This window comes from Trachymyrmex cornetzi, unplaced genomic scaffold (genome assembly GCF_001594075.2).
Source record: "Trachymyrmex cornetzi isolate Tcor2-1 unplaced genomic scaffold, Tcor1.1 scaffold694, whole genome shotgun sequence".
Lineage (NCBI taxonomy): Eukaryota > Metazoa > Arthropoda > Insecta > Hymenoptera > Formicidae > Trachymyrmex > Trachymyrmex cornetzi.
In genome coordinates, this window is record NW_017300019.1 from 387193 (window position 1) to 414641 (window position 27449).

The 27449-nt window shown below is 33.0% G+C and overlaps 1 protein-coding gene across 2 annotated transcripts in view; it reads right to left on the minus strand.

The window, feature by feature from the left end:
* Positions 1 to 27449, minus strand: part of LOC108767592 (peroxidasin) — a 219625-nt gene that overhangs the window by 170005 nt on the left and 22171 nt on the right. For both annotated transcript variants that reach the window (XM_018517558.1, XM_018517557.1), the window contains 3 exons: positions 7861 to 8004; positions 1920 to 1993; positions 685 to 834 (listed from right to left, as the gene is read on the minus strand). In XM_018517558.1, coding sequence (XP_018373060.1) covers positions 685 to 834; positions 1920 to 1993; positions 7861 to 7942 — 306 coding nt within the window. In that variant the 5' untranslated portion in view covers positions 7943 to 8004. The remainder of the gene's footprint in view (positions 1 to 684; positions 835 to 1919; positions 1994 to 7860; positions 8005 to 27449) is intronic.

Genomic DNA, 27449 nt, shown 5'->3' on the forward strand with positions numbered 1-27449 from the left:
CATCCACAAATTGTCAGACAGGTGGGAAAAATGTATAGCTACCGATGGGCAATACTTAGAATAAAATATTTTTTATCATTGTTATGCAATAAACGTGTATTTTCTATTAAAAAATTCCGGTTTCATATTTACATACCTGGTAATATATGTTATACATATATAATATATGTATATTTATTAATAAAAAAAGTTATAAGCAACAAAGAATCATTGAAAAAGCGTTGGAAAAGAAAAATCGAATTATACTGACATAAAGAACGATTTTGCTAAAATACCTAAAAATTTAGTTAGATGCAAATCTAAAAATCACTTTGTTAAACTATTAAAATAACTATGTAATACGCTCAAGTATGAGCATTGCAAAAATTTTTACATTCTGGCAACCGTCTTGAGCGTCTTACATAATTATTTGATAGCCGACAATTATTTCCAGATTATCAGATCCGTATCTAGTCAAATTTTTAAATACTTCAACAAATTCGTTCTTTCTGTACAAAGTAGCACCGAAAGGTCAAAATTGTAAAGGAATGAAGAGATTTATATGAAAAAGAATTCATAAAATATTAATGAAAGAATTTCACATCGGTATGTTTACATAAAAGTGCATAAGTCGCGCAGATCTGAGACATTGCTTCATATGTTATGTTGAATATTCTTGAAAATGGAGAAGCGTATATAACTTACCTTAAGAGTATTTTGTAGATTTTGTACTCTGCAGTGCATGTAGACTTGGGCGCCGAGTTGTACAGTAATGTTACTTTCTGGATCCTCGAAAAATGGCCTCGGTTCAGGTGTGCCACCTGTTTCAGTCACGAAACTCTCCACCTCGTAAACCTATGATAAGAGCTCTCTAAAATGCACATCCGCTCCTTTTATTATTTAACGTGTTGTAATATAATCGAGAAAACTGTAGACTCTTAAAACAACATAAAATAGTCACAAGTGCCATTAATCCTAAGTACATGTAATGTTTTATCCAGCCCAGTAAATAGTGAATACAAAACATTCAAACGTTGAAATGATGGTAAAAGCAATCTGAATTGCAAATTTTGGTAATACAGATAAACTTATTTACATTAACAAATACGCGTTTCATTGCGAGAATTGTCCAAAAGATGTAACAAAGGAAAATATTAAATTTTTAAAAATATTGTAACGTTTTATTGATGGAATTTATTTATTTTAAAAATATAATTCGAAAAATCGTACATTAAGTTTGAGTGCGTTGAATATTGCATTATATCTGTCTCTGAATTATTAAAATATTTTAAAAATGGACTGACATTGCGTTTTCATGAAATATTCTATTTAGATATAGTGTTGGAAATAAAACAAAATTTGAATATTATTAGTAATGAATCATTTTAATACATTATCTCAATTGTTTTCATCAGTCTTTATTTTATTATATATAATTGTTTTAAGCATAATTTTCACAAGTTTTAATAGAAAAAATAATATAGAAAGAATATTGATAACCTTGATATCTCATAAGTAAAATGCATATAACAAAACATTATTTTATGCATTATATTTCCTTCAAGTTTACATAAAAAGAACCATGTTGCTAAAAGATTTAAAATTTTGCTAGATATATATATATATATATAGTTCTAAAAATAATTTTTATTAAAAACTCAAATTGATTGTTCGAATATCAAAACTTTTTACAGCATTGCTCATCATTTTTTAATTTCTAACATTTATTTCCAACAAAATTATTTTCAGATTTGTGTCCGTTGAAATTAAATCTTTCAACAAAATTATTCTTCCTGTGTAATAATATAAAAGTGTTATTTAAAATTTGTTTGGAAACAAAAAACAGCCGAAATATTTAAAGCGATACATTAAAATAATTCATCCTGTATTTTAGGTTAACTAAGCAACTACAAAAATCTGATAATATGTTACTTATATACCTCTGTAAAAGGTGAACTAAGCTCGTGCCAAAATGAGCGTGGCAAATTTTCAAAACCTGGAAATTGCTTCGCACCTGTAACAAAAATTTTTTTTGAATCCAGTATTTACTGATAAATAGTAAAAATATATTTTATGAATATAACAGTATAAATCATATAAGTTTTCTAAAATTATTATTATTCTTCACCTTGGGATTTTGTGATTAATTTGTAATTGATATAGATGTTGCATTAAATAAGTAAAGTTAAATGTAAACGAGAACAGAGTTACAAATATAGAAAACTATATAATATCGTTCTAAGTTCTAAAGTCTTCGAAATATTAAATTTGTGATAGGAAAAGTTATTCACGATGCATGTACGACATCGAAAAATATTTCACTTTCCGCCTCGATATACAATGCTACGACGATGCGAATCCCTGCACTTGCCGACATCTTGAATGGCCTTATCAGCAAGAAGCATACGCGACTATGTAACTTCCTGAGACGATACACGTAAGTATATTCTCCTTAAAGTTGCATAACCAATGGCGAATTTCTCAATATGCGACACGTATCAAATGCAAGAAAAAATTACAATAAATTAAAAAAAATTTGTCTTTATAAAAAAAATCATACAAGAAATGTTGCCACAATCATTTTATCAAAATAGTTTAGTTGCAATATGTGAAAAAATAAACACAACCGTTCGCCGAAAACAAACTTAAATTTGCAATATCATATGTACCTCAACGTTAAAACGCAAAAGCGAGGAATTGTTTCGATGCGCGCGAATACGCAGCCATCGGTATGTTTTTATTACGTTGCATTGAATAAATAATTCTACGAAAATTCGAGGTAAATGCATATAACAAAAGTAAACGTCCCGTTACGAGATGTTTCACAAACAATGCGCGTATTGTACGTACATCTGCCTAAACGGATATACCTATGTAATGGGAAAAAGTAAAAATTTCTCGTAAAGCAATGAAATACATGTTGCATAAACGAATCGTCGAACAAATAAGAGTCTCAGATGCTAAAGACTACAATTTATAACAAATTAAATTAATTAGGTAACAATAACTTATAATGAACAATATGATATGAAGATTAAGTAATAATATAAAACGCATTATATGTATTATTATCTATATATTTCATATATACTTTTGAGACTTCCACAAATATTTTTTTTAAAGAATATATAAATATTGTATATACCTGTATTATACTATATATAAATATTGTGTATATCTGTATTATACAGTGCCCGCCAAAAGTTCCGGGCTAGCTGAATATCTCGGAAAGTATGCATTTTTTATATAAATGTTTTAGACAAAAATTATAGGAATTTTAAGCGCGACCGTATATGTGAAAACATCAAATACGATAAAGAAAGCTAAGATCGGTCAAATTTTGGATGTTACAAATAATACATTATATATTCTTTTTATTAAATCAAAGTTGAGAGAAAAGTGGAGAGGTCCCAAGTCCGAATCCTGGCTGAGATAATATTTTTCGCAATAAATTTCTTACTTTCTTTTGTTCTTTCTTTCTAATTTAATTTAAGGAGGATTATTAGCGTTTCAGAAAAGATTGTGTTGAAACCGAAAGTTATCGGCTCGCAATTATATCTGGAATAAATTGATTTAATAAAAAGAATATTTAATATATTATTTGTAACATCCAAAATTCGATCAAAAATTATAGAATTTAAAAAGATCTATATTTAATGATGTTATTAGTTTAACCTTGGATAGCGCCAATGTCAGATCAAGGTAACACCGATTTGTTTGAACTGGACACTATTCTTGATTCCAGAATCTAATAGCCGATGTCAAAAGCTTTTCAAAATGCTACAATAAAATTTATTTTCATTACTTTTCGAGTTATAAGGCTTGAAAGTTACAATACTACTATTATTAATAGAGGAGAAAGTGGTATTATGGCATCCTACCCCTTATATTTTGTACAATAACTTGGTTAATAATTAATATTTAAATTTAAAACTCAACAATTACATTTGTCAAAATGTTGTTCAATTGATTCTAGACTTAAAATTATGAAATATTTATTACTTAGGACGCTATTTATAAAAATGTAGCGACACTACATAATGGATCAAAGAAAAACAAGGGCGGTAATATGATCTTCCACAAAAGTAGATATAAAAAATTGGTTTTGTTTAAAAAACAGTATTTGTTTACAAAATTCACGTAAAAAGTAAAATATTATATGTAAAGTATGTGTATTCGAATAATGTAAACATATACGTACATACACATAACTCCTGCCGCATATAAGTTGCTCAGTACTAAAAATCTACATATACGTATACAGTAAAAAAGAAAATGTTAATTTTAACATTGTTTACATGTCCCAGGAGATCCACTCTAAATTTTAAGTTAAAGTAACTCATTCGTCTTGTGTTATTTATTAACGAACTAGTAATGTTAAATAATTGACACAATACTTTACATTTATATTTGTTATTTTGACTTTAGGGATGATTTAAAACTAACATATAAAATAAGTAGAATACATAGAAGAGTAGTCGCAGTAACTCGTAAGAACATGTTAATAAATTTTTGTTCGTATAATGTGAATGAAAAAATTCTTAGATGTTAAATTGACTTTGAGATATATAGATTAATTGAAACAATTGTGTTAAAAATACTCACAAAATAATATTTCATTTTTAATTGACATACGCAATTGTTAAGTTAGAAAGGTGACATGAATCTAACACATCAAAATGTTACAAAAATAATAACATATCAGTTGTATGTTGATTTTACATTGAAGTAATAATCAAAATGTGGTAACACAAGAAAAATTCTACATATGCACGCACGATTTTTTACTGTGTAATATTATAAACTATAGATTAACAGTAGAACTGCAATCAATTATCAAATAATTATGTTAATATCAAAACTTCAAAAAAGAGGCCATGAGTAATCAATACGCATAGAGGCCACATTAGCAAAATGCCATGCTATTGCTTAAATTTGCATAACTCAAAATATATACAGTCAAATGAAATGTTAAATAGCAAACAATATATTCAAATCTACATATATTCGTGTGATAATACGCTTCAAGAAAAATGAGGAAGTAGATATAATTAAATGCTAAAATGTACATTAGAAACGTTTCGAAATACTTGAAAGTAAAAATGCGTTATAATAAGTGCTGGCTATTGAGAATATTAACGTCATGGTGTAACGGCGAGTTACTGAACAAATAATTGCATAAGTATAATCATTAGGATTCGCTATATAATAGCGGAGGTATAAAGGGAGGCCACAATATCTACACTGGCCATAATACCACCTTCTCCTCTGTTACCCATAATCCAAGATGTCCGACCAACGATTAAAACATCTTGAATGTTGTTCAGGATCATGTTCTGGATAACATTTGTCAAGATTAAGGTCATTGGAGATTGTTTCTCTTATTTCCATTTTTATGTAAAAATGAATTGTCAGTACAAAAATGAAAATAAGAGAAACAATCTCCAATGAGATCTTAATCTTAACAAATGTTATCCAGGGCACGATCCTGAACAACATTCAAGAGGTTTTAGTCGTCGGTCGGACATCTTGGGTAATACTAATAATGGCAGTACTGTAACTTTCAACCCTTATAACTCGAAAAGTATTCAATGAAAATGAATTTTATTGTAACGTTTTGAAAAGCTTTTGACGGCTATTAGATTCTGGAATAAAAAATAGGGTGTCCAGTTTAAAAAAATCGATGTGATTTTGATGTGACATTGGCGACGCCATCCAAGGTCAAATTGATAAGATCATTAAATAGATCTTTTTAAAGTCTACAATTTTTATCTAAAACATTTTTCTCAAAAATGCATACTTTCCAAGATATTCAGCTGGCCCGGAACTTTTGGCCGTTGGCGGGCACTGTGTATATTATATACTATATATATGTATATATATAGTATATATATATATATTTCAACACTATCTGGAAGAAATTTGGTAGAATTTTCGCAGCTGCATCATCTTCCCTATTCTCATCCGCGATCGAAAGCATCAAGAATCTTATAAGCACAGCTTTACATAGCTTGGCGCGGTACACGCGCAGATCGAACAGAAAGAGGTAATAAAGCCAGTTTCCCAGCAATGTCGTCGTTTTTTGAGATGATACCGAGGAAACCGTGCAATCTGGTCTCTTATAAAACCGGCACCGTTGAAAGAGACAAGTAGAGTGCAGAAAAATAAAGAAAACCGCGATAGAATTCGCAGAGACACGCAAGGGAATGGCAATATCTCTTTCCATCAAATTCGATGATTCAAATGGTTCCTAGGTTCCCCACGGCCGGCTTTGCTTAGATTCGGATCGGCAGTCAGAGGAACTTTGCCATGGATTTTTCTCATCTCGCCACGAACATCTAAGAAATCCCGACTATGTGAAAGATGCACTCGAAATTATTTTCCCAGCTGATCGTCCTTGCGCGCGAGCAATTCCCTTTCACCTCATTTTAACGAATTGCCTTGCTTTCTCTCTATTTCTCTATCCACGTTCCAAGGTCTCGACCAAGCTATTTCTTCGTAGGAGAATAAGATAATCCTCGAAAGATGTATCAGTTCCAACAACTGTGTAAAGGACCTCTCTTCCGTTTACGCCAATCTGACAAGGTGAATTCTCTCGCTACAAGGAGACATCCTGGAAAAGGAATGAGGCAAACAAACTCCTAATATCTGCTAGAAAGACGAAGCACATAATCTCCGTAGGATAAGCCCGGTTACTGGTTAGGATTTCGTTTTAGATACGTTTGCAAGCATGGATTACGTCTCGACGCATCAGAAAGTACCGTGTTTGTGAAAGAAACTGTCGCGCGTGAATTTACACAAATCTTTGAAGAATAACGAATGAAAGAAATGTTTAAAAAATCTCATTAATTATACAATTAAATACTATTAAACGTATAAAATAGAAAATTTATCAAACAAAAATAAAGTTAAAATTAACTTGGAAACATTGCATATTTTTACGTATTAAATTTTTAAAATAAAATATTAAAAATAAGGACGAGCATTTTCTCGATGAATTCTCAAGCTGCCTTGTTGTAATATATTTTCGCGTTACACAAAGACAGCGAGCAGTCGCGCCCAGATCCAATACGCTTTGGAAATGCTCTATATTATTTCTGTCAAAGGAAAAACAGACTTCCGTACCGTTCGGAAGTATCGTGACCAATTGCACGATTCTCATAGTTCTTCTTTCCCTTCAATTTCAGCATTTCATCCAAACGTTGTAAGAGCCGCCTCGAATCTAAAAGTACGTCGAATCGACCGCGGTTTGTCGCGCGCTCGGTACGGCATCAAATTTATGGAAACCGTCCGTGCTTGTGGATTTATGAGAATCCAATGCCTTAATTGGAAAATTATAGGACAAGGTCCTGCATACCGACCGTTCAGCTGATAGCCCGTTATTCAGTATAATCTGATTTTCCTCTTTCCAACAACCGTGCCTGAATATTTTTCACTGACGACAAAGACTGGCATCCCGCGAGCAAGCCAGAAAAACAAATAAATAGTACAAAAATTTCGTTCATGTATACAGTAAATCCGCTTGTCATACTCTCTCTTTTGTGTTTAATTCTGCTAGTTTTTACCTTCGTGGCATTAAACATATTGTAGAATGATCATTTGTTTCACAATAAAGATTACAAGCTTGTTTTCCTATTACACGAAATATCATATATACTTTTTAAATATGATATCTAAATTTTATACTAAGTATATACTATATTATTATATATTAAGTTTGTAATCCGCGTGTAATCATATATTTGAGATATTTATTTAAATACATATAAATGTATTATTCCAACATCTAACTTTGATCGTAAGTGGCGCTTTTCTTATTTAGTTAAACGTATTATATTATTATATAATATTATATAAATATTACAAAATTTTATAATTTACCTAACAACGTGTTGGCAGTGCATAGAAAATATGTCTGGTGAACCAAAATGGAGGCCACCACGGCCGAGAGACGACTCAACATCGTAGTCGATCCTCAACTCATTTCTATTCCCAAAGTTGGTACGCGGCAGCACTATTGTTTATCTGCAAACATAGGAAACATATATTGATTTAATTTATGATTCTTATTCTAGCAAAAAGGTTTTAATTTTATGCAATGCAAAACAAGTAAATAACACAGCCCCATAATAAAAAATACCCTGTAGCGGAAAAATGACCCATTTTTTCGCTCTAGATTGAAAATTTACCCTGGATGGTCCTATTTTTATGTCAGATTCGTATTCAGCGACTCAAAATACATAATAGCTGAGTCTCCATCCCAGCACAGGGTACTTTTTTTGTGGGCCTGTGTAATTAACGCACGCAGCAATTTCATTTCAACTAAATATCGACGCTAATATTATGAATAGAAAAACTAAATTATGCGTCGGCACATAAAAAGAATAATCGCTTAATGTATTGCAATTAAAAAGAATAAACGAAATCGTCAATATTAAATGCCGGCTTGCTTGAACATCAAATACCGCTATCAAATCAAATGACTCTCTTCGGATATCTCAGAGCCAACTTTCTATTTTCTCTAAAGCTTCTGCTTTATTCGAGTTACGTGGTAACAATCGCACACAGAACATTTCACAATAGACATACGCAGCGTATACGAGAATCGTATCTTTTCGAATAAGCTACAATACGAGATCTCAGACGTACTACGTAAAATTGCAATTCTAGAAAACCACAGTGGTAATTTAAATGGAATATATGTAAATTTTTAATTGCTGCTGTAAATACAAAAGACGGACAAATTTGAAAAATCAACGTGGACACTTTAAACAGAGAAAGTTTCACGAGAATCAGGACGTTGGATGAAATACTAAATTAATTTAATTCGAAAAAAAATATACGCTGTATAATAAATTAAACATTCGTGCATTATTATTTAGAAATGCATCACATAAATTACATTATTCACATTTTCTTGTTAATTTGTAATATTTTACTTAAAAAAGGCAATCTAAAATAATCAAAGAGTATTCATAATCTCTTGTTACGATACATGAACATTATTGAAATACCACATATTATGCATTTTGTTAGATATAAATATCTTACGTATAAAAATAAACAATTGCCTTATTAACCTTATAGAACTCTATCGATATTGAATGATACATTGTAATTGATACGTAAATTTTATAACCGACGAAATAGACCATTCTTAATTAAAGTAAGAACTTCACTAAAGTAAAATACTTCACACTTTTAATTATGGCAAAACATTTATAACAGTGTAGACTTTTACAAGTATAAAAAATAATCTAATTGTTAATCCAAAAGGAAAGAAAGAATAAAAACACTATCAAATTCGATCTTGAAATGATATGTCCATTGTTTCCTTATAATAATAAAATATACGAGATAATCCAGACCAACCGCAGGAGGCACGTACATATTTCTCATAAAAAAAGTGAGTCGAAAATGTCAATAGCAAAATGTTATAATATCACTAATTTTTAAACGGTGAACCTTTGAAAATGTCCAATTACAGGGCAAAAAAATTTATATTGAAATGTGCATTTGATATAAATAAATATTTCATATTTAGGAAATATGAAATGGACGAAATTCCGAATAACAATACAGCTTATTACTTACTTTGTTTTCTTCACTGTATTACTTTCTTTTTCTCTCCTGTCATAATTTCGTTCATTCCATATATATATTTCCTAAACATGAAATATTTATTTATATCAAATGCACATTTCAAATATAAATCTTTTTCCCCTTTTGTCCAATTTTACCTCTTTTTTTAATATTGTTTGTGACAGAAAAAAGTTTTGGAAATATCTGTCGATTGATGTTTTTAATTTTATTTCTTTGAATAATTTGATTAATATTTATTTTATTTATAAATTTATTTGTTTATTACTTAAAATATATTTTTAAAATCCTTTTTACTGATATAAATGACGTTGTATAGAATTTGCGCTCATTTGACATTACTTCTCATCAATTAAATCGGACTCAATTTAAGAATACTGCAGTAGATATTAATATAGAGGTTTCACAAACTTTTGCAATACTTGTTCAATACCGTGCCATTTAGCGGTATCCGTCAAAACGTTTGCACGGCCGGCCGTTTAGTTGTACCGCTCCTGATGGCGCGAATTTCATGTCCTGTGGTTGGACATTTTCAAAAGTTCACCATTTAAAAACTATTAATATTATAATATTTTGCTATGGACATTTTCGACTTACTTTTTCATGAAGAATATGTGCCGGCTCCTATAATTGGCCTGGATCATCCTGTATAATAATATAAAACTGTTTAAAAATTAAAATCGCAATACGCTCTTTATCAATAGGGACCACTAGAAAAGCCAAGCTTGTATACATATAACGGACTGGATTTTTAAAAACTTATCTCCGCTTGTCCCAGCTTTTAGCAAAACGAATTAAACTTCTTGTTTGTTGACTATTGAAAGTATAGCGCTCAATGATACCCGTTTTCACCAATGTAGATTAATTTTAATCTCGATTTAACATACTTTTCATCTTTTTTTAATTTTTAGAACTACAAAAAGATGAAGAGTAAGTAAAATCCAGGTTAAAGTTAAACTACAATACATTAGTGGAAATAGGCATTAGGTACACGTTAAACTTACATATGATAGTGTTCTAGAGTTAAATCCGATTATTTTTCCTTAAAAAGTTATGTCGATAGTATACTTTTGAAAATTTACTAACAAGAAGTTACCATTCGGTCTCTACAACATGATCTTTTCAAATACATCGTGATTGAGTTAGGCGGAAGAAGACTCAAACCCGTTGAATGAGAGAAGTAAGATCGCCATGCCTGACGGCTGTGAAGACGCGCGCGGATCCCGAGCACGAAGTGAATCAACCGGTCGCTCGAAGTCAAACAGAAGATTGTTACCGCGAAATTCCGCGTGATTCAATTTGGTCGGAAGTTCGGGGGTGGAAAATACGGTTGCGCAGCCCGACAGTTCCACGCGAGAGCGAGAGAGTCTCGGGTTAGCTCTAACGAATCTATCGACAAGTTTGGGATTTCCGCAAGCCCCGCGGCAGCTCTTTCATCGGCTGTCACTTTCTACGTGCAACGTATCCTCTCTTCCAATTCGCCACCAGCTGAAAAAGGACAGAGAGTGCCCCACAATTCCGCGCCATACTCGTGGAACTAAGAAAGGACAAGCAATTTTCAGTTTTCCTGAAACCCAGTAACCCGAGGACCTGTCGCTTATTCGCGAGTTTCAAATTATTTCACCATCTGGCGCAGGTGTCGACGCCGGTAACGAGTTGTGGCACCGCGCCGTCCGCGCCTGCGAATAAAAGTGTCGTATCTAACTGTTCGTCGTTGTTTGAACTACACAAAACTACGAACTACGAACTACGTACGCGAATCAACGATACGAAAAGCGAGTCGGAGAGACGGCTGTGGAGAGTTCGGTGGCCGGAAAAACGAAGGTAAACGCTGTCGTGTCGCTAAAAAACGGGTAAGCTGTGTCAGCGAATGTCAGCGAATGACCGGATAGAGAATATTTTTGGTACTTCAACTGTTTTGCTAACATAAAAAGATTTATTTTCGTCACTGGTTTACTTTTCCCTCGGTTATTGATAAATCCTGAAAAATGGCATTTTCTTTCTACATCGGTAACAATAATAGGCAAACGTAAACGCTCATTCGTGAAAAGTCGATCGCAGTCGATTCCAAATACCATGTCCGTTCCGAATCCTTGTCCGCAAACCGGTAAACAAATCCACGCCTAGGCCGTGAGGTTTGCACAAATAGTATGGTGTGACGCGTACTTTATGGTTGTGTAGAACATGCTCTCGGTACGTTGTAACGTACTTGTTCCGCGCACTTGTTACCGGTAACTAATGTTCTACCCGCCCATTCGATAGCGCGATTGGCAGGGAAAGAGACCGCTGGACCAGAAAGAGATCGAGCGATTGAGCAAATTACGACACGTAGATTGCGAGCACCAACCGGGGAGCTAGGAGCGATCTATCGCGGCATCGGTAGACGAAATGAACGAAGCACGAGGATCAAATTTTCTCGTTTTGCAATCGGCAACTGAACGAACGTGCAATCGAGACGATCGCCAGCCGACCAAACGGACTACCCGAAAAACACGTTGTAAATACATCAAATCCTTTTTATCTGTATTCAGAAGTTCCTTTCTCGTGTGCTGATTTATTTTCGTATCATCGTATCACGTTGCCGAAAGGTAAAAGTACAAAACTACTAGAATTTCGAGATAATAGCAGAGATTGCAATAATAATAAGCCACTTTCGAAATCGTTATAATAAGAAAGCCCGGTAAAAAAATTTGTAATATAAGAACATATGTATGTATAAGTATATATCATCACATATAAAATATGTTCATACAAGATGATGCACAAAATGTTGTACTATTTAGTTCATACTATGTAACACATTTACTTTTAACAAAGTTAGTACAGAACTGCAGTGGTATAGAATTAATTACTAAAAATTGGATAAATTAAATGGAACGACATTTCGATCGCTACCCCGTATAGAGTGTCCGGAAAATCGCTCGCAATACTTCGGAAAGTGATTCGGGATCCAAAAAGAAAGAAAAAAGTTATATAAACATAGATCTGGAAATAAAAAATCGTAATTTACTTTTCACAATCATAATAATCATCATTTATTTCATAGTGTTTTAACATAATTTATTTCATGGTGTTAAAAAACAACATACATAAATAACTAACATAAATAACTTCATTTATGACTATTTCAGCATTACTCAGGATGCACAATCCGCTTAGCGCATTCCTCTTTTTAAAATTCTTTTTAATTTTCAATTTTTATTTTTTTACTTTTTTTTTATTTTTCAATAATTATAAATACGATTACATTATTTTTAGATTCGAAGATAAACATAAATATATATTTAAATCAAATTAAATAAAATTTTTTATCAATAAAAATGGCTATAACTCGGAAACTACTTATTTTCAGATCTATGTTTATATAACTTTTTTCCTTCTTTTTGAGTCTCGAATCACTTCCCGAAGTATCTACTACGGGATTTTCCGGACAACCTGATATTTTTCTTTCTCTTGTATAATTTCTATTCGTATACATATACAGAAAATAATAAGAAAAAATAAAAAATAATTGGAAACAATTTCGCATTGTTTCTTTTATAAAAAGTAAAGTTTAAAGAAATGAGAAAAATTTGTCATATATGTCTGCTATTTGTATATAAATGTAATAATCATATAAAAAGTTATATATGTAGGCGGAAAGAATAATTTGTTGAAATATCTGACAGAGATCTGAAAGTAATTTTGTTGGTCAAAATATTTATGTAAAAAACTCAACCATGATGAACAAAATTGTAAATAAATTTGATATTTATTTTAACAGACCAATAAAATTATTTTCAGAACTATATCTAACTCTAATTTTTTAGATATTTTAACAAAATCTTTCCATGTATGATTATACATAGAATATTAAATAATATAATCCCAATTTTCTTTTTATAAAAAAAATTAAGCAAAAATTATTCTTCTAAATATTTTTTAATTATTCTTTTTATTATTAGACATTTCTATATAAGAGAAAGAAAATATATATATGAATATATTTTATATATTCGATCAGGATTATATCTTTAATATCTATAACCTATAAATAATATTTCTACATATGAATATTTAAAAAGAAAGGATTTAAATGCTTGTTAGCATTATTATTAAAATTAACGATCAATTTCATTTATGATATGACTATTTCCAACTTTAATTTACATTTTCAAAAATCGACTATGTTCGGCGCGTAATTTGAAAAATTTACTTGAATATTCATATATAGAAATATTATTAAACTTAGAAATATTATTAATTCTAAAGACTAGCCCTGGCTGTGGCGCTCGTTTATTAAACTTGATTTATTCATAAGCGACCTAATTTTACTTATTATTGTACATATATACATGTATATATTTATGTGAAACATTTATTACCGGGAATATTTAATCAGGTTTGATTTTTCTCTTGATAACTTTCCCGTTACAATATTCCGTTCTTGCGTTGATTATAACGAAGGTATACAACTTCTGTACTTGCGTCAATGTTACAATTTAATTCTATTAAGGTCCAGAACTTTATTAAAGGATGCAAGTAATCAATCGAGAGAATTACCTGATAACATCGATGTTATGAGATAAGTTTAGAAACTAGCGCTTGAACGCTTCCTCAGATCATCCTAAACTAAGTAACCTCTTATATTGAACTTTTTAATACAATTTATACGCAACACTTATTTGAAAATATAAAACGGCAATCACTTTATGTATACTGATATATTTATAAAAAATAGAAAGTCAAAAGAATCTAGAAAAAATTATGCACTATAATCGCACTTCTCAGTAGCTGTTTCTTTTCTCTGCCATGTTCGAGGCGATCGATTTTGGCAATACGACGTTCCGCAATCGCGACTTCAGCCAATGTTTGCTCAATAAACCTCGCAAAAGTCAACGAACCAACTAGTCCGTTAGTGGCGTTAGCCCTATAAAGTTATTAATCGCAAGAGTTGCAGAAGTGCGATTTAAACCGATACACTCATATACTACATTTTTTAAGTATAAAACATGAAAAGAAGAAAATAATAATCATCGTTTTAAAATCGCGTGAAACGTTAATGATCAGCATTTCATTAATAATATATATGCATATTTCATGAAATAAATTTCATTTTATCAAACTTTATTTCATTAATATTGTAGTTTACTTCCAACTACTTTATTCGTATCAGAAATTATATTCTTCTATATCGCAAGTTCCATAAAAGAAAACAAGACGAGGAAGGGGCGTGTCGGATCGATAGAGAGTTCGAAGGTAGATCGAGTAAAAGCGTTATGTCACGACGCACTGTTTGTTGATGACACTTTGATGTCCGAATGACAACGAATGATTAAGTAGCTGTGGCTACAATGACCGCGCTATGATAAAGGTGTAACAGTTGCGTGTCGTGGTTAGACAACACGGCCGTGTACATAGAACGCACCTGTACTCGTGCACGACTCTGTTGTATCGGCAAGGGAACAACAGACTGCGTAAACTTATAAACCTCCGTGGAAGAGTATCGTTGAAAGAAATTTTCACTTTACCGTGTACGGAGTTTCATGTATCGTCTAAGAAATAGTGACAGCTACAATTTGATTGCATTTAAACGTATTGATACGACTTTACTTCCCCATTGGTGTAACGCTCATACGAATTTATAGCGGCACTTTCCTTCGCGAACTTTTACAATGATCATTCCTAACGCGATTCTGACGATACATTACGGTATACGATAACGTGTAACAGTAGAATCAACAAAATGCGCAACGCATGTACTGCGCACTATCACTATCGATGGCTTGCCGCTGAGCACATTGCAAAAGCGGTCTTTTCTCCATTTGGCTGCCCCGACCATCGTGTTTCGAATGCACAAACCGCGCTCTAGCTCGACAAATGCCCGTTACCGCTGTTATACCATAAAGGAATCCTAACGAGAGTTTGATGGAACAAAATAAAATTTTTATATCCTTTTCACTATAGTTACATTTTCCCAACATTAAAATTTTATTTGGAGACACTAGTAGTGTCTCGGCGCTCAGCTACGCGCAGCGACTCTGCCGTGGCTACTTTACGCGAACCGGAGAGTTGCGTCAGATCAAGGTTAGTAGTCGGAAAGTTAAGATAACTGTACTCTTTATATATATATATATATATATATATAAGAGATGACTGATCCGCATAGTGGATCATTTGGACTTAGCAAACCCCCATAGACCTGTGCTCAATACACTGCAACATTCATGTAGGTACATTACGTATCATATATGCATATACTCATACACAATATATCACATATGCATACACGTATCCACAACCTGCACATCCATATGCACGCAAATTCATGAGTGATAGTAGAGTAAATTGCATAAAAATAAAAATGAAGGATAACTTAAGAAGAAAAAGGATAATTAAAGTTATAAAGATAATTAAAAGATAACTAAAGTTTTAAGGATAATTAAAAAATAATTAAAATCTGTAGATGTATACGTACACATACACACACACACATTTTCTCTCTCTCTCTCTCTCTCTCTCTCTCTCTCTCTCTCTCTCTCTCGCTCTCTAACTCTCTAAGAGAAAAATGTTTGATATTTGTGACTATAACATGGTAAGATAATTATAGTCAGAAGCTCCATTTTTATAGTTCTTGCCTATAATGTTAATAGTAATAATTATATTTATATATGAAGAAAACGATTTTGCCAAAGGATCTACCATTTTTCCGGATCTATGCATTTAAAATAATTTTGTTGCACTATCAAAATAAATTTATTAAAAACTCAAACTGATTGCTAAGTTATCAAATTATTTCGCACAGTATTCGTTATCTTTTAGTTTTCAGCAAAATTTTATATCTTTCTCAAATTGTTTTTTGTGTGTATAGTTCTATGACGAAAATTTATATAGTTGGCACCGAAAATTAATACAAATTATAGTGACATTACAGTAATTGTCATTTTCTTTTCTCAGTATTAAAAAATCTTATTAAGTTGGAAAATTTGAGAAAGAAGATGCTCTTGGTAAAAATATTTTAATAGAAATTTACGAGACTACCTTCTGCACGGAAAAAAACAGTTTTGCTGAAATATTTAAAAATTTAGCTGGATACGGATCTGAAAATTATTTTGTTAGATCATCATAATAGTTATGTAAGGAGCTGAAATTGATTGTTAGAATGTCAAAACTTTTTATAGTATTACTCATTATACTTGAGATTTTTACGTAATGATTATTTTGATAGTTCAACAAAATAATAACTTAAGAAAAAGATACAGATCTATAATTTTAGATCTGTATCCAGTTAAATTTTCAGATATTTCAGCAGAACTGTTCTTTTTGTGCAGAAAAAACTCTCATAAATTTCTATTAGAACATTTGTACTGAGAGCATCTTTTTCAAATTTCTGTAGTTTTCTAACTTAATGAGGTTTTTTAATACACTGAGAAAAAATGGTGGCAATTACCATAATGTATCTAGCTAAATTTTTAGACACTTCATAAAAATTATTTTTTCCGTGTGACATATTTCTAACGCACGATTAAGTGTATGATGTCAATTTAGAGCGCAGTTTATTACGTGTACAAAGGCAAAGCTAAACGGTGGCGTAAGCTCTCCGAATGGAGACGGTATGGCTTAAATTCATCAAACGCGCCATTGAGCCAGCAACAGCTCAACAAGAAGCCTCCCGCAACCGTTCCCCGTACTCCTCTAATACCAAAGTGGAATTGTCAATTCACAATTCCATTGATGCGTTCGCATGCGCACATCCCGCCGGTACCCCTTTTAGCACGATGTGTTAACGACTATGATAACAATTATCGTTTCGATTATCTCTCCGTTATCTCTCGATATAGGTCAACGATTCGCTTTACGACGAAAGAATCAGGACTCGTAAAATGATGCCGTTACTTCATCGATTCTTCACCGTCGCTCATTCACACATAACTATATCTATTATTTATAATAGTTACATTCGGAAGACATAATGGTTGAGTGAGTAATTGTTGTCTGACTTTTGATTGGAGTAGACCTTTAGATCCATATAAATCTAGAATATATACTAATAGCAGCGAGCAATCATTCAATTGTTGTATCTTCTGAATGCAGCCAAAGTCTTATCCCTTTAACTGATGGGAATTAATCAATCGCATCTCGCTACGTTTTCTTGAAAATTTCGCAAACGTAACTTGGAAACTTGCGCCGAAAGTTCGATTCATCGGGTTCCTTTGAGCATGGAGCGTCATGTCTTGTTATTATGCACCTGCATCCCTAATACGCGGTCTCGCTCTATGCACAATGCGTCAGCCACGAGTAAACTACACCGGAACACGTGAATACATATATACGTATACACATCCGTGTATATACGCGTTTACGTACGTACATAGGTACGTCTGCGCGTACAGATACGTATAACACTTGCGTGTTTGTATTCACGCTCTCGTCTATTAAACTGATGCGCGTGTCGTTCAATTCGTACTTGCGATTACCTGGCTGATCCGCGCTGCGTGTTTGCGACAGAAATGGAGAGACATTCGCTTCATCCCGCAATCGTTTACACGTATTCAGGGACACTGAACTGTCCGATGTCGCGGAAATTTTACGCAACTTGTTCGGTAACGCATCACTCCTATAGATAATGGTGCGCATATTGCTTCTCATGATCAGCTCAGATCCAACTTAATACGATAATAAATACACGGAAAGAATGATTTTGTTGAAATATCTAAAAATTTAGCTAGATACAGATCTGAAAATAATTTTGTTGGACAAATATAATTGTGTACGAAATTCAAGTATAATGAGCAATACTGCAGAAAATGTTCTAGCAACCAGCATGAGAATCTACCTAAATATCTTGACAGTTCAACAAAATTATTTTCATATCTGTAGCTAAATTTTTAGATATACTTCGGCAAAACTATTCTCTCCATAAACGATCTGCTACATATTCACTTTCTTCTTTTTTTTTTTAACAGTTTAGAAAGGAAAATAGGCCACATCTAAAAACAAAACTTTGTCGCTGACCAGCAATGCAAAAATACTTGTCAAAGAGAAAATTATATCGCATTGTGCTGAATCTATACAGAGCAGCGACTGCTGTTACTCGGTTATCGGCCTGTGTGACTGTAATTTTCGACATTTAAGCGTTCATAAACGCTGTCTACGCAAAATCGGCTGATGCAAATGCTAAATAAATGTCGACCATCGCGCGCCCGTATAGCAAGTACAAAAGTCGTTAATTCCATCTAGGTTACAATTTAAATCCACCAATTATGCATGAATATAAAATGGGACATATTTTCTACGGTGCTTTCTTTCAATTTGTTCACGTTATTTCCCTTTTCCCTCGAATGCGCGAGTGTTTTTTCTCGCAAATGTACCGGCCAATTGCACGTAGGTCTGTCTCGACAAGCTTCGAGAGAAAATAAATGTATACGATATCTCTTTGTATCGACAATGCGATGCGACTCTGTTGTTCTCATTTCCATGATACTGGAACAGAATTGATCAGAATATACTCGCATCAGGAGATACACTATTGTGAGACCAGCTTGCAAGATAATATAGCCGTTGTATAGTTTTTTCTTTCCTTTCTTGTGGTACATACTACGTGTACACTGGAAAATATTCTAATAATGCAGTATATACATATATATACTACATAAAATAGATAATTATATAATTATTACGTATATCGCTCTCAAATGATGAAATTTACAAAAAAGAAAGCACGTAATTGAAAGTCATTATCCAAAATAAGAAAGATTATAGTTGTATGCACGTAGCATTCACAGACACGGACGTTTAATACAATGCCCACCGTCCGATTAGCGTACGTTCATTAACGTATGTAACGAAGAAGAGCACGTTGTTTCGCGAGCAACTACTACGTAATCGCCAACGAGTTTCCGAATTCTAGAAACGTCCGTATCCACAGTCCTTGATACTGAGTTTCGACTTAGCCGAGCATTTCCCGGATACTAATGCGATTTCGCATTACGTGTGTAATGGAAGAACCCATTAAGTGATGTGTGCACAGCATCGCTCGAGACTGCACATGATTTTCCCTGATAGAATATCTTTGATATCGCAGATATTCGCAAGATATTTACAGATTATTACTTTTTCGTACATGTCCTGGGAATTGCACGAACATCGGAACATCCGATTAATGTCCGGCGCAAATCGAGAAAAGCGGAGACTCGCACGCTCAAAAGTATGCAGATACGTCCCGTAAATTCGTCTCCTAGAAATATTGTTTGGTACATAGACAGCATGACTAATGCACACCAGTAGAGGATCAATAATTTCATTATGTATTCAACGTCGATACATGTTGGCAATAAATCGCTTTCCGCCGAACTACGGTGAATCTGTAAATCTTGTCCAGGCTTCCATATTCTCTAAGCGTACAATGCAAAAAGTCACGTCAACAAACAAGTGGAATCAGAAGGCATTACATTGCCATATTTTGTTGTCATATCATGAAATTCGCCAATTAATCATCGTACCATTCCGAACGGTTCGCGCGATAGTCTGCTTGCAGCGATAACGAACGAATAGGATGAGTAATCATTTTTCTACGCGATGTGTACCTAGGGATGCTTAAATTTAATAGGTTATCGACATTTTTACTGATTCGGTAGCAACAAGTGTCGATACTGCTCCGAAACTGTCGATACTTTGTCGTACTTCGCTTGTAATAAAGCAAGAACGCACGGCAATGACAAATTAGTAAAAGCTCGAAGAAAACGTGTGGAATATTTCATAATTAATATCTGTCCCATAAGATCTTGCTAACATTTTTATTCTCTATGTAACATTCTCTCTATATGAACTTTATACATTATCGTAATACTATCTACCAAGTATAAATACCTCGCTAATATTAAAAATATAATACGATTGGAATAAAAATAGTTGAAGAATAATACGGAGATTATATTATTAATACTTCTTATCATGTTTAATTAAAATATATTCCGATATTATCAGAATATATTATAATTAAATATAATATCATAATATTATATTTCCACGAATACATGACCGAATGTCAATATTCAATATAATATTCAATGAGATAAGAAAAAGAGCACGAAGAAATGCTTTTGTAAGTGCTATGTATGTATGTCATTCAGCATTTGATATCAGCAAGTAGCTAGAAAAGGCAGAAAGATCCTACTGTGTCGCAAAACTATGCGATGTGCGACAACGAACGATGCAACGCGCAGATATTTCTCCTAACTCTACAAACGTGAAATTATATCCGATACCTCGTGCACATTGACTTCAGATAAAATTTGTGCGAATTGTACTTTGCCAATATTTGCAATTGTTAAAATCATGAACGAGTGCAAATGCTGAATGTGATATCAATGTAATTCGGATATTATCAGGAAAATGATCCAAAACGTGTTAGCGATTTTTATTTCTTCTTATTTAATTTTAAGCATTATAGACAAGTACATAATTGCACCTACACCAATGTGCTTACTCCAAGTAGTAATTATTCCACGAGGCAATGAGTTTCTCTCTTAGCAATTTCGTCATCCGTAACGAAACTCTATGTAGTAGGAGACTGGCTTAATTAAAGTTCGATAGTACGGCAAACAGGAAAGTCAACCATGGTAGGAACTGCTACTTCTCTGCACGAAATAGGGCAAAACCATAAGTGACAGCGAATTGGCCTTCGGCTATGTTTTCGAAACTGTAATATACTGACGATATTTTAAATCTTGACTAACTTCCTACATTAATTTATCATAATGTTTATTATGTATGTAGCATAAAGGGATAAATGCTGTTTATATTGTATTTATGTGTATATCGCTATTTCAAAAGTGACACAACCTCGAACACAACTAAAAAAAACATGATTTTTAAATTACGAATGAGTTAAGTGAACAAAAAGAGTTAAGTAATCAGTTATCACACAAAATTGAACTAACATTACTTTATAAAAAATCATTACAACTCGAAAAAAGTAGTTTAAAAAACATTAAATTTGTTACTCCTCAAAAGGATCGATTTTAAGGATTGTGGAATGAAAATGATAAAAGTGACATGTTAAGATATTTATTCTTTTTGTCAATATTATTTCGATTAATCAATAATTTTCTGTCAAGTTGAAAAATAATTTGTCTTCTTTTCTGGACAGCTTAATTTTTGTAATTATCTCACTTTTGAAATAAGAGACCGACATGGGTCATTCTTTACAAAAATCAATCTTTTTGCTCGACCTAATGATCACTAGATATTATTCGGAGATAAGAACAAAATATCCATTTAATTTTCTAGCAGAGAACATTCACGCGAATGGCGACCAGTAATATTCAAAAGATCACCTAACAAGTAACAAAAAATGAACATCATTAACGTTAATTAGTAAGATGTTGGAAATTTAAGTTTCATAATTACACGGTAATGACATCATGTTATCGACCGCCTGCACGTTGTCGGCGATCCCCTAGTTTATAGACTAAGTTCTGAGGGGACCGATATTTCGCCTCTCTCTCTCCATCGTTCTCTCTGTGTATATACACACGCACAACAAAACACACGCACGCACGCACGCACAGTATGCATGGATTTCTACGTAGCTTAAAATAAATTTATTTTTTATGGCAGTACAATGTCAAGCAGTGGTACGTAGCTCGTAAGATACATCAGAAATCTCGTAACTGCAAATAGCCGCATCCCGTTGTTACGATCGGAGGAGGTACTTTATTTCAATGTTCGGTCAAATGTTCACTCAAAAATACTTGCGCATATACGATCTTGTTTTTGAAGCAAGTATAATTGCATTCCGTACACAAGTATAATTGCAGTTCATAAAAATAAGAAGAAAAATTTCCAAATATCTCAAATATCTGTCGAATATCTCGCGAATATCTGTCGAATGACAAAAAGGAGGTTCAATGGAATCGTGCCGTATTGTCTGTATTATAACAAGCTCAATGGTCCAACAGCAAATGCCCATTACCTTCGTTTCCATTGAAACATGCAGAGCGGAAGAAAAACTAGGCTAACAAAAAGAAGAGAGGGCAGTTATAGATACGGAATGAGGGATGCAGCAACGCGAATCATGACGGGAAGAGAAGGAGACAGAGATAGACAAAAAGCGGGAGGAAGGTGGACGAAAGAGTTATGCCTCTGGTATAGATTAGGAATATTTATGGACCAGTAAATCAGATATATCGCGTCCTCTCTTCCGCGTGTGTCCTCACGCGATGCGAATTCTTTCAAAGTCTTTGCTTGAGAATTTTTGTTTTAGCGTACGATGGCAGATGACAGAAAAAGGTTTGCAAAGGCGTTGATTATAATAAAATGGCTAATAAAAACTAATGCACCAGAGAGTAGCCTGTAAAACGAGTCGCGGAGCGCATCAACGATCTTATCTCGTAAAATGTCTACGTTCTCTTGAAGCAAGATTTTAATTACGCGCGCAACATCGCGTTCTATCTCCTTTTCTTTTTGCTCGACATTCGACTCACACTCTTCTCAGGAAAGTTCTCTCGCTTGTCGCGTGCGCGCGCGCGTTCTTCTCTCGGCTGCAGATTCCTATTTCACAGATAACTTCCATAACGTCACGCGCTATCGTGCCCTTTCTCTCACTTTACCTCGCCCCGCTGTCACTGTGTGAAGAAAGCGAAAGAATAAAGCCGAGATAGGATGGAAAAAATAAACGCGAGAAAATCGCGGGGACAAGGCAGGCGATGGCGCGAGAGAAGGGCCATGGAGAAGAAAAGAAATTTCCGTGGCAGGCGGACGAGCAGGTTGATGAGGGACGAAGCGGCAAAGATACGAGCGAAGAAGAACGCGAGGAAGAAACGAAACGGGTGGGGCGAGCCCGCTTATTATGTAAAGAGGACGTAGCTTTTTTTCTCCCGCGTTTCCGTTCGCTTTATTCCCCATTCAAAAGCTCTTTGAATTAATATTGCATTACGCGATAACGCGCGAGCCGACCAGTAACATTCGGCTTATTGTACTTGAGTCGTTGTGCGAAATGTACGCTAATAAAGGTATACGCGCTAATTCGTGCACGCGTTACGTGGTGAGTTAGAGTCAACGCGTGTACGCGTTCTTGGTTCGACGGTGACACGGCTCGCAAAAAACGCTTCAATTTTTTCCCTCACGATCTGTTAAAAATTGATTTGCGAACCGCGACTATATGCAAAAATAATTAAAATTTTTGTTTTATTTTAATTTGTACGTAATTTCACCAAACTAACTGATTCTGTGTTTAATATCAGTCGCTAAAAAAAAGGGCGACGATATAAAGGGAAATTTAAAGCTTAGTTACCGAAAACGAGAACGTTCGACGGTTGGGCACAGAAACAAACAGATGGGAACTCTTTAAACAATATCATCCGATACGCAATATCCACGCTTGCGGCGAAATCGTATTATCTGCATGCGTGCAAGCGAAAAGGCAAAACAACGCGGTAGCAATGGCAGGTAAATACAGACGATATTCTCATATCCTGCCCGGAATTTGAGTACAAACGTGCAACTGAAATTTAATCCACAAGCTCTTTACCGCAAAAGTCATATATACCAATGCATAATCCGTACAAGTTCGTTACTGACAACAAAAACATCGCGGAATGGATGGTTGTATCCTCGACACTATTTCCATAGCACTACCGTTAAGAATGATCGGAGAAAATTGATTGCCGTGGAATGAGAACACATAAAACATTCATTTCATTCCGTTAGAAACGAATGAGGAGAAATATCAATACACCTAGCGAATAATATTAAACACAGAGATGGGTAAACGGTTATTCGAATAATAGATAACCAAAAAGGACAAGTAAATAAACTCTGTCGAACGAATATATTTTTATTTGATCAATAATTAATTTGATTAAATAATTTATTTGCTAAATAATTTTTAAATAAGTCTTTATCAAAATAATTGCTTTAACAATATGTACTCGTCATCTATTATTTGTACAAATAATACTGCAGCACAAATAATATTGCACGAATAACACTGTTACTAAATAGTACAATATCCAAACGAATAAAGAGTACAGTTACAATAAAGAATACAAGTACAGTTACAGTAACAGTAATATATAAATAAAATTGTTATTTCATGTTAGAAAGGTTTTATTTTCAAAACATATTAGAATATTTGATAAAATTAAACTCAATATAGTTGTACAATATAACTCTTTTTCTGAATGTCTTTCTCTCTGTAAAATTATTTTCGCATTTAACCTTTACAGAACCTGAAAGCCGCCATAATGGCGTTGAAACAGTATTATATTTTAAGACAAGAAATACAATGAAAATTACAAATTATACGAAATCTCATTAAAAGAAAAGAGCTATAAGAAATTTAAAAATAGATCTCCGCTCTTTAAAGATTTGAAAATTCAAATAGTCCATTAATATTATAATTCCGTTAATTAATAAGGTAAATGTCTCAATAACTGAACTAATAATAATAAGATATTCGTTGTATATTATTATTGATTATTAATTAGTAGTCTTAGAAAAAAAAATTAATATCCACATGATACTTTGTTTTGTCGATAGCCGCAAGACTATCATATAAATCTAAAAAAAAAAACACTTAAGTGAAATTTTATTGATATGGTACACCATGTCGAGTGTACTCCATGTCCAGTAACTAAACTTCTAAAAAATAAAACAAAGTTTTAAAATTTTATTTTCTTACAAGCATAAAAAACACATTATATAGGGTAGGATCGAGTATTATGAGCACTGCAGGTAATATGAGCACCCTTTATATTTCTGTAATGGTTGGTACTAGTAGTGCCAACTGTCGTAAAAAGATGCATCTGTCTTCATGACATTCCAATATGCTGCGGAGTTTGATCTATTTTATGTACTTTGGATATTTATCATATTAAATAAGTAGATACGTTATTTTTTTATTTTTTACGTTTTTTCCTCTAACTTCGTAAAGTCCCCAATCTGTATTGAGATAAGATATTTTGTTCTGCGTGTTACTATTTGTCAAGTAAACAATATTGAGCTATTCTACTTCATAAAGTCCCGAGACCATTATTGATTTATTAGACGCGAGAGTTTTTCGGGTAGGTATGCATGGTCGGGTATTATGAGCATCTTCATTATTTCTTATCATACACTGAAAAAAGAGTCTGGCGAGAAGTCAATCACTATGACAAACAGTATACATTTCTTTAGAAATATATTGCGACAGTACAGTAATACAGTACAGTAATAAAACAGGCAATGCTAGCAGTAGCAGTACTAGCAATACGTTAGTAATATGCTAGCAATACATAGTAGTATATAGCAACCCAAATAGCCAAGTCTGTAGAAAGCAGATTTTTTAAATGTCTGTTACACATTATGCCAACAAAATAACAACAGAATTAGATAATACCGTTGACAGACTGCTAAAAAAAACGTAATAGAATCTGCAAGCGTCAGATAATGTCGGCAGGATCTGTTCAGTTTCTGCCAACAATTTGCCTTCACATTATATATCGACAGGCGATGTTAACAGAACACAAGCCTAATGCGGACGCAATTGATGGCAGACTGCCGTCATTTTCTGCTCGAACCTGCTGACAGTCTGCTAGAAGACTACAGACATTTAGCTATCTGGAAGTACATTAACAATACTTGGCAATATTGCGCGTGCATAATAGGCGGCAATACATAGAATAACAATATTAACAATGTAATAGCAATGTTAGCAATAACATGTATTGTATTGCCATAATTAGCAATCATTGTACATTAGTATATATTTGTTTAACAGTGCAGGTTGACCTTCTTAGAGTTTGATAATAGCTATTAAATATAGCTATTAAACTATTATCATTTGATAATACTTATTAAATACGAGGGTGGATCAAATATAAACGAGAATTCTCTTTTTATTATTTATTGGACGAGAATAAAAATATAAAAAAACAAATTATTTTTCTACATAGTTCCCTGCTACATTAATATGGTATTAATATGCTATGGTATTAATATGCTACATTAATAGGCAGTTTAGCGATCCTGTTTTCATTAAAAATAGTAGATTGTGTCTACAGCTAATTGCGCATGAATTCTTCTAATACTGGAATCGTCCTCGAATCCTCCTAATTCTTTTAGCCGCTCAAACAAATGATAATCGCATTGAGATAAACCTTTCCATACGATTATCATTTGTTTGGACCACTGAAAGAAGAATTGGGAAGACAATACGATTCGTGGACGATGCCAATGGAGAGGAATTCTTGCGCAATTGCAAAACTGCAACAACCTACTACTTTTTATGAAAATGGGATCGCCAAACTGCCTATCTGCTGGCAAAAATATATTAATGTAGCAGGGTACTACATAAAAAAATAATTTGTTTTTTTTTATATTTTTATTCTCGCCCAATAAATAATAAAAAAATTTCTCGTTTATATTTCATTCACATACTCTCATATTTGTAAATGCAATGTTATTTTTTGGTTATATTAACCAAACATTTGATTGGCATTTGTTCTAATAAAATGTTTCATATATATATGTATATATTTCAATCTTTCATTTCTGCATAATTTCTTATAAAAAATGTCCTGTACTCATCTTACCCCTAAGGTGCTCATATTAGCTACCCAGAGGGTAATATGAGAGTATTCGCCGCCATTCCAACATTTGCATTAAAATAATCAATTTCAATACTAATTGTAAGATACATAAAATATCAACAAATCTATCAAATCGTATGCATAAGATTTTTTTATTCTTTAGTATGCTAGATATATCAAAATGTTTCCTTAAGGTGCTCATAATACCCGATCCTACCCTATGTTTAGAAAAGTTATTATATAATTTACAATATATATATATTATATTTTTTTTTTTAATTTGAAAATGTAGACACTATGTTTTACTCAAGATGGTAC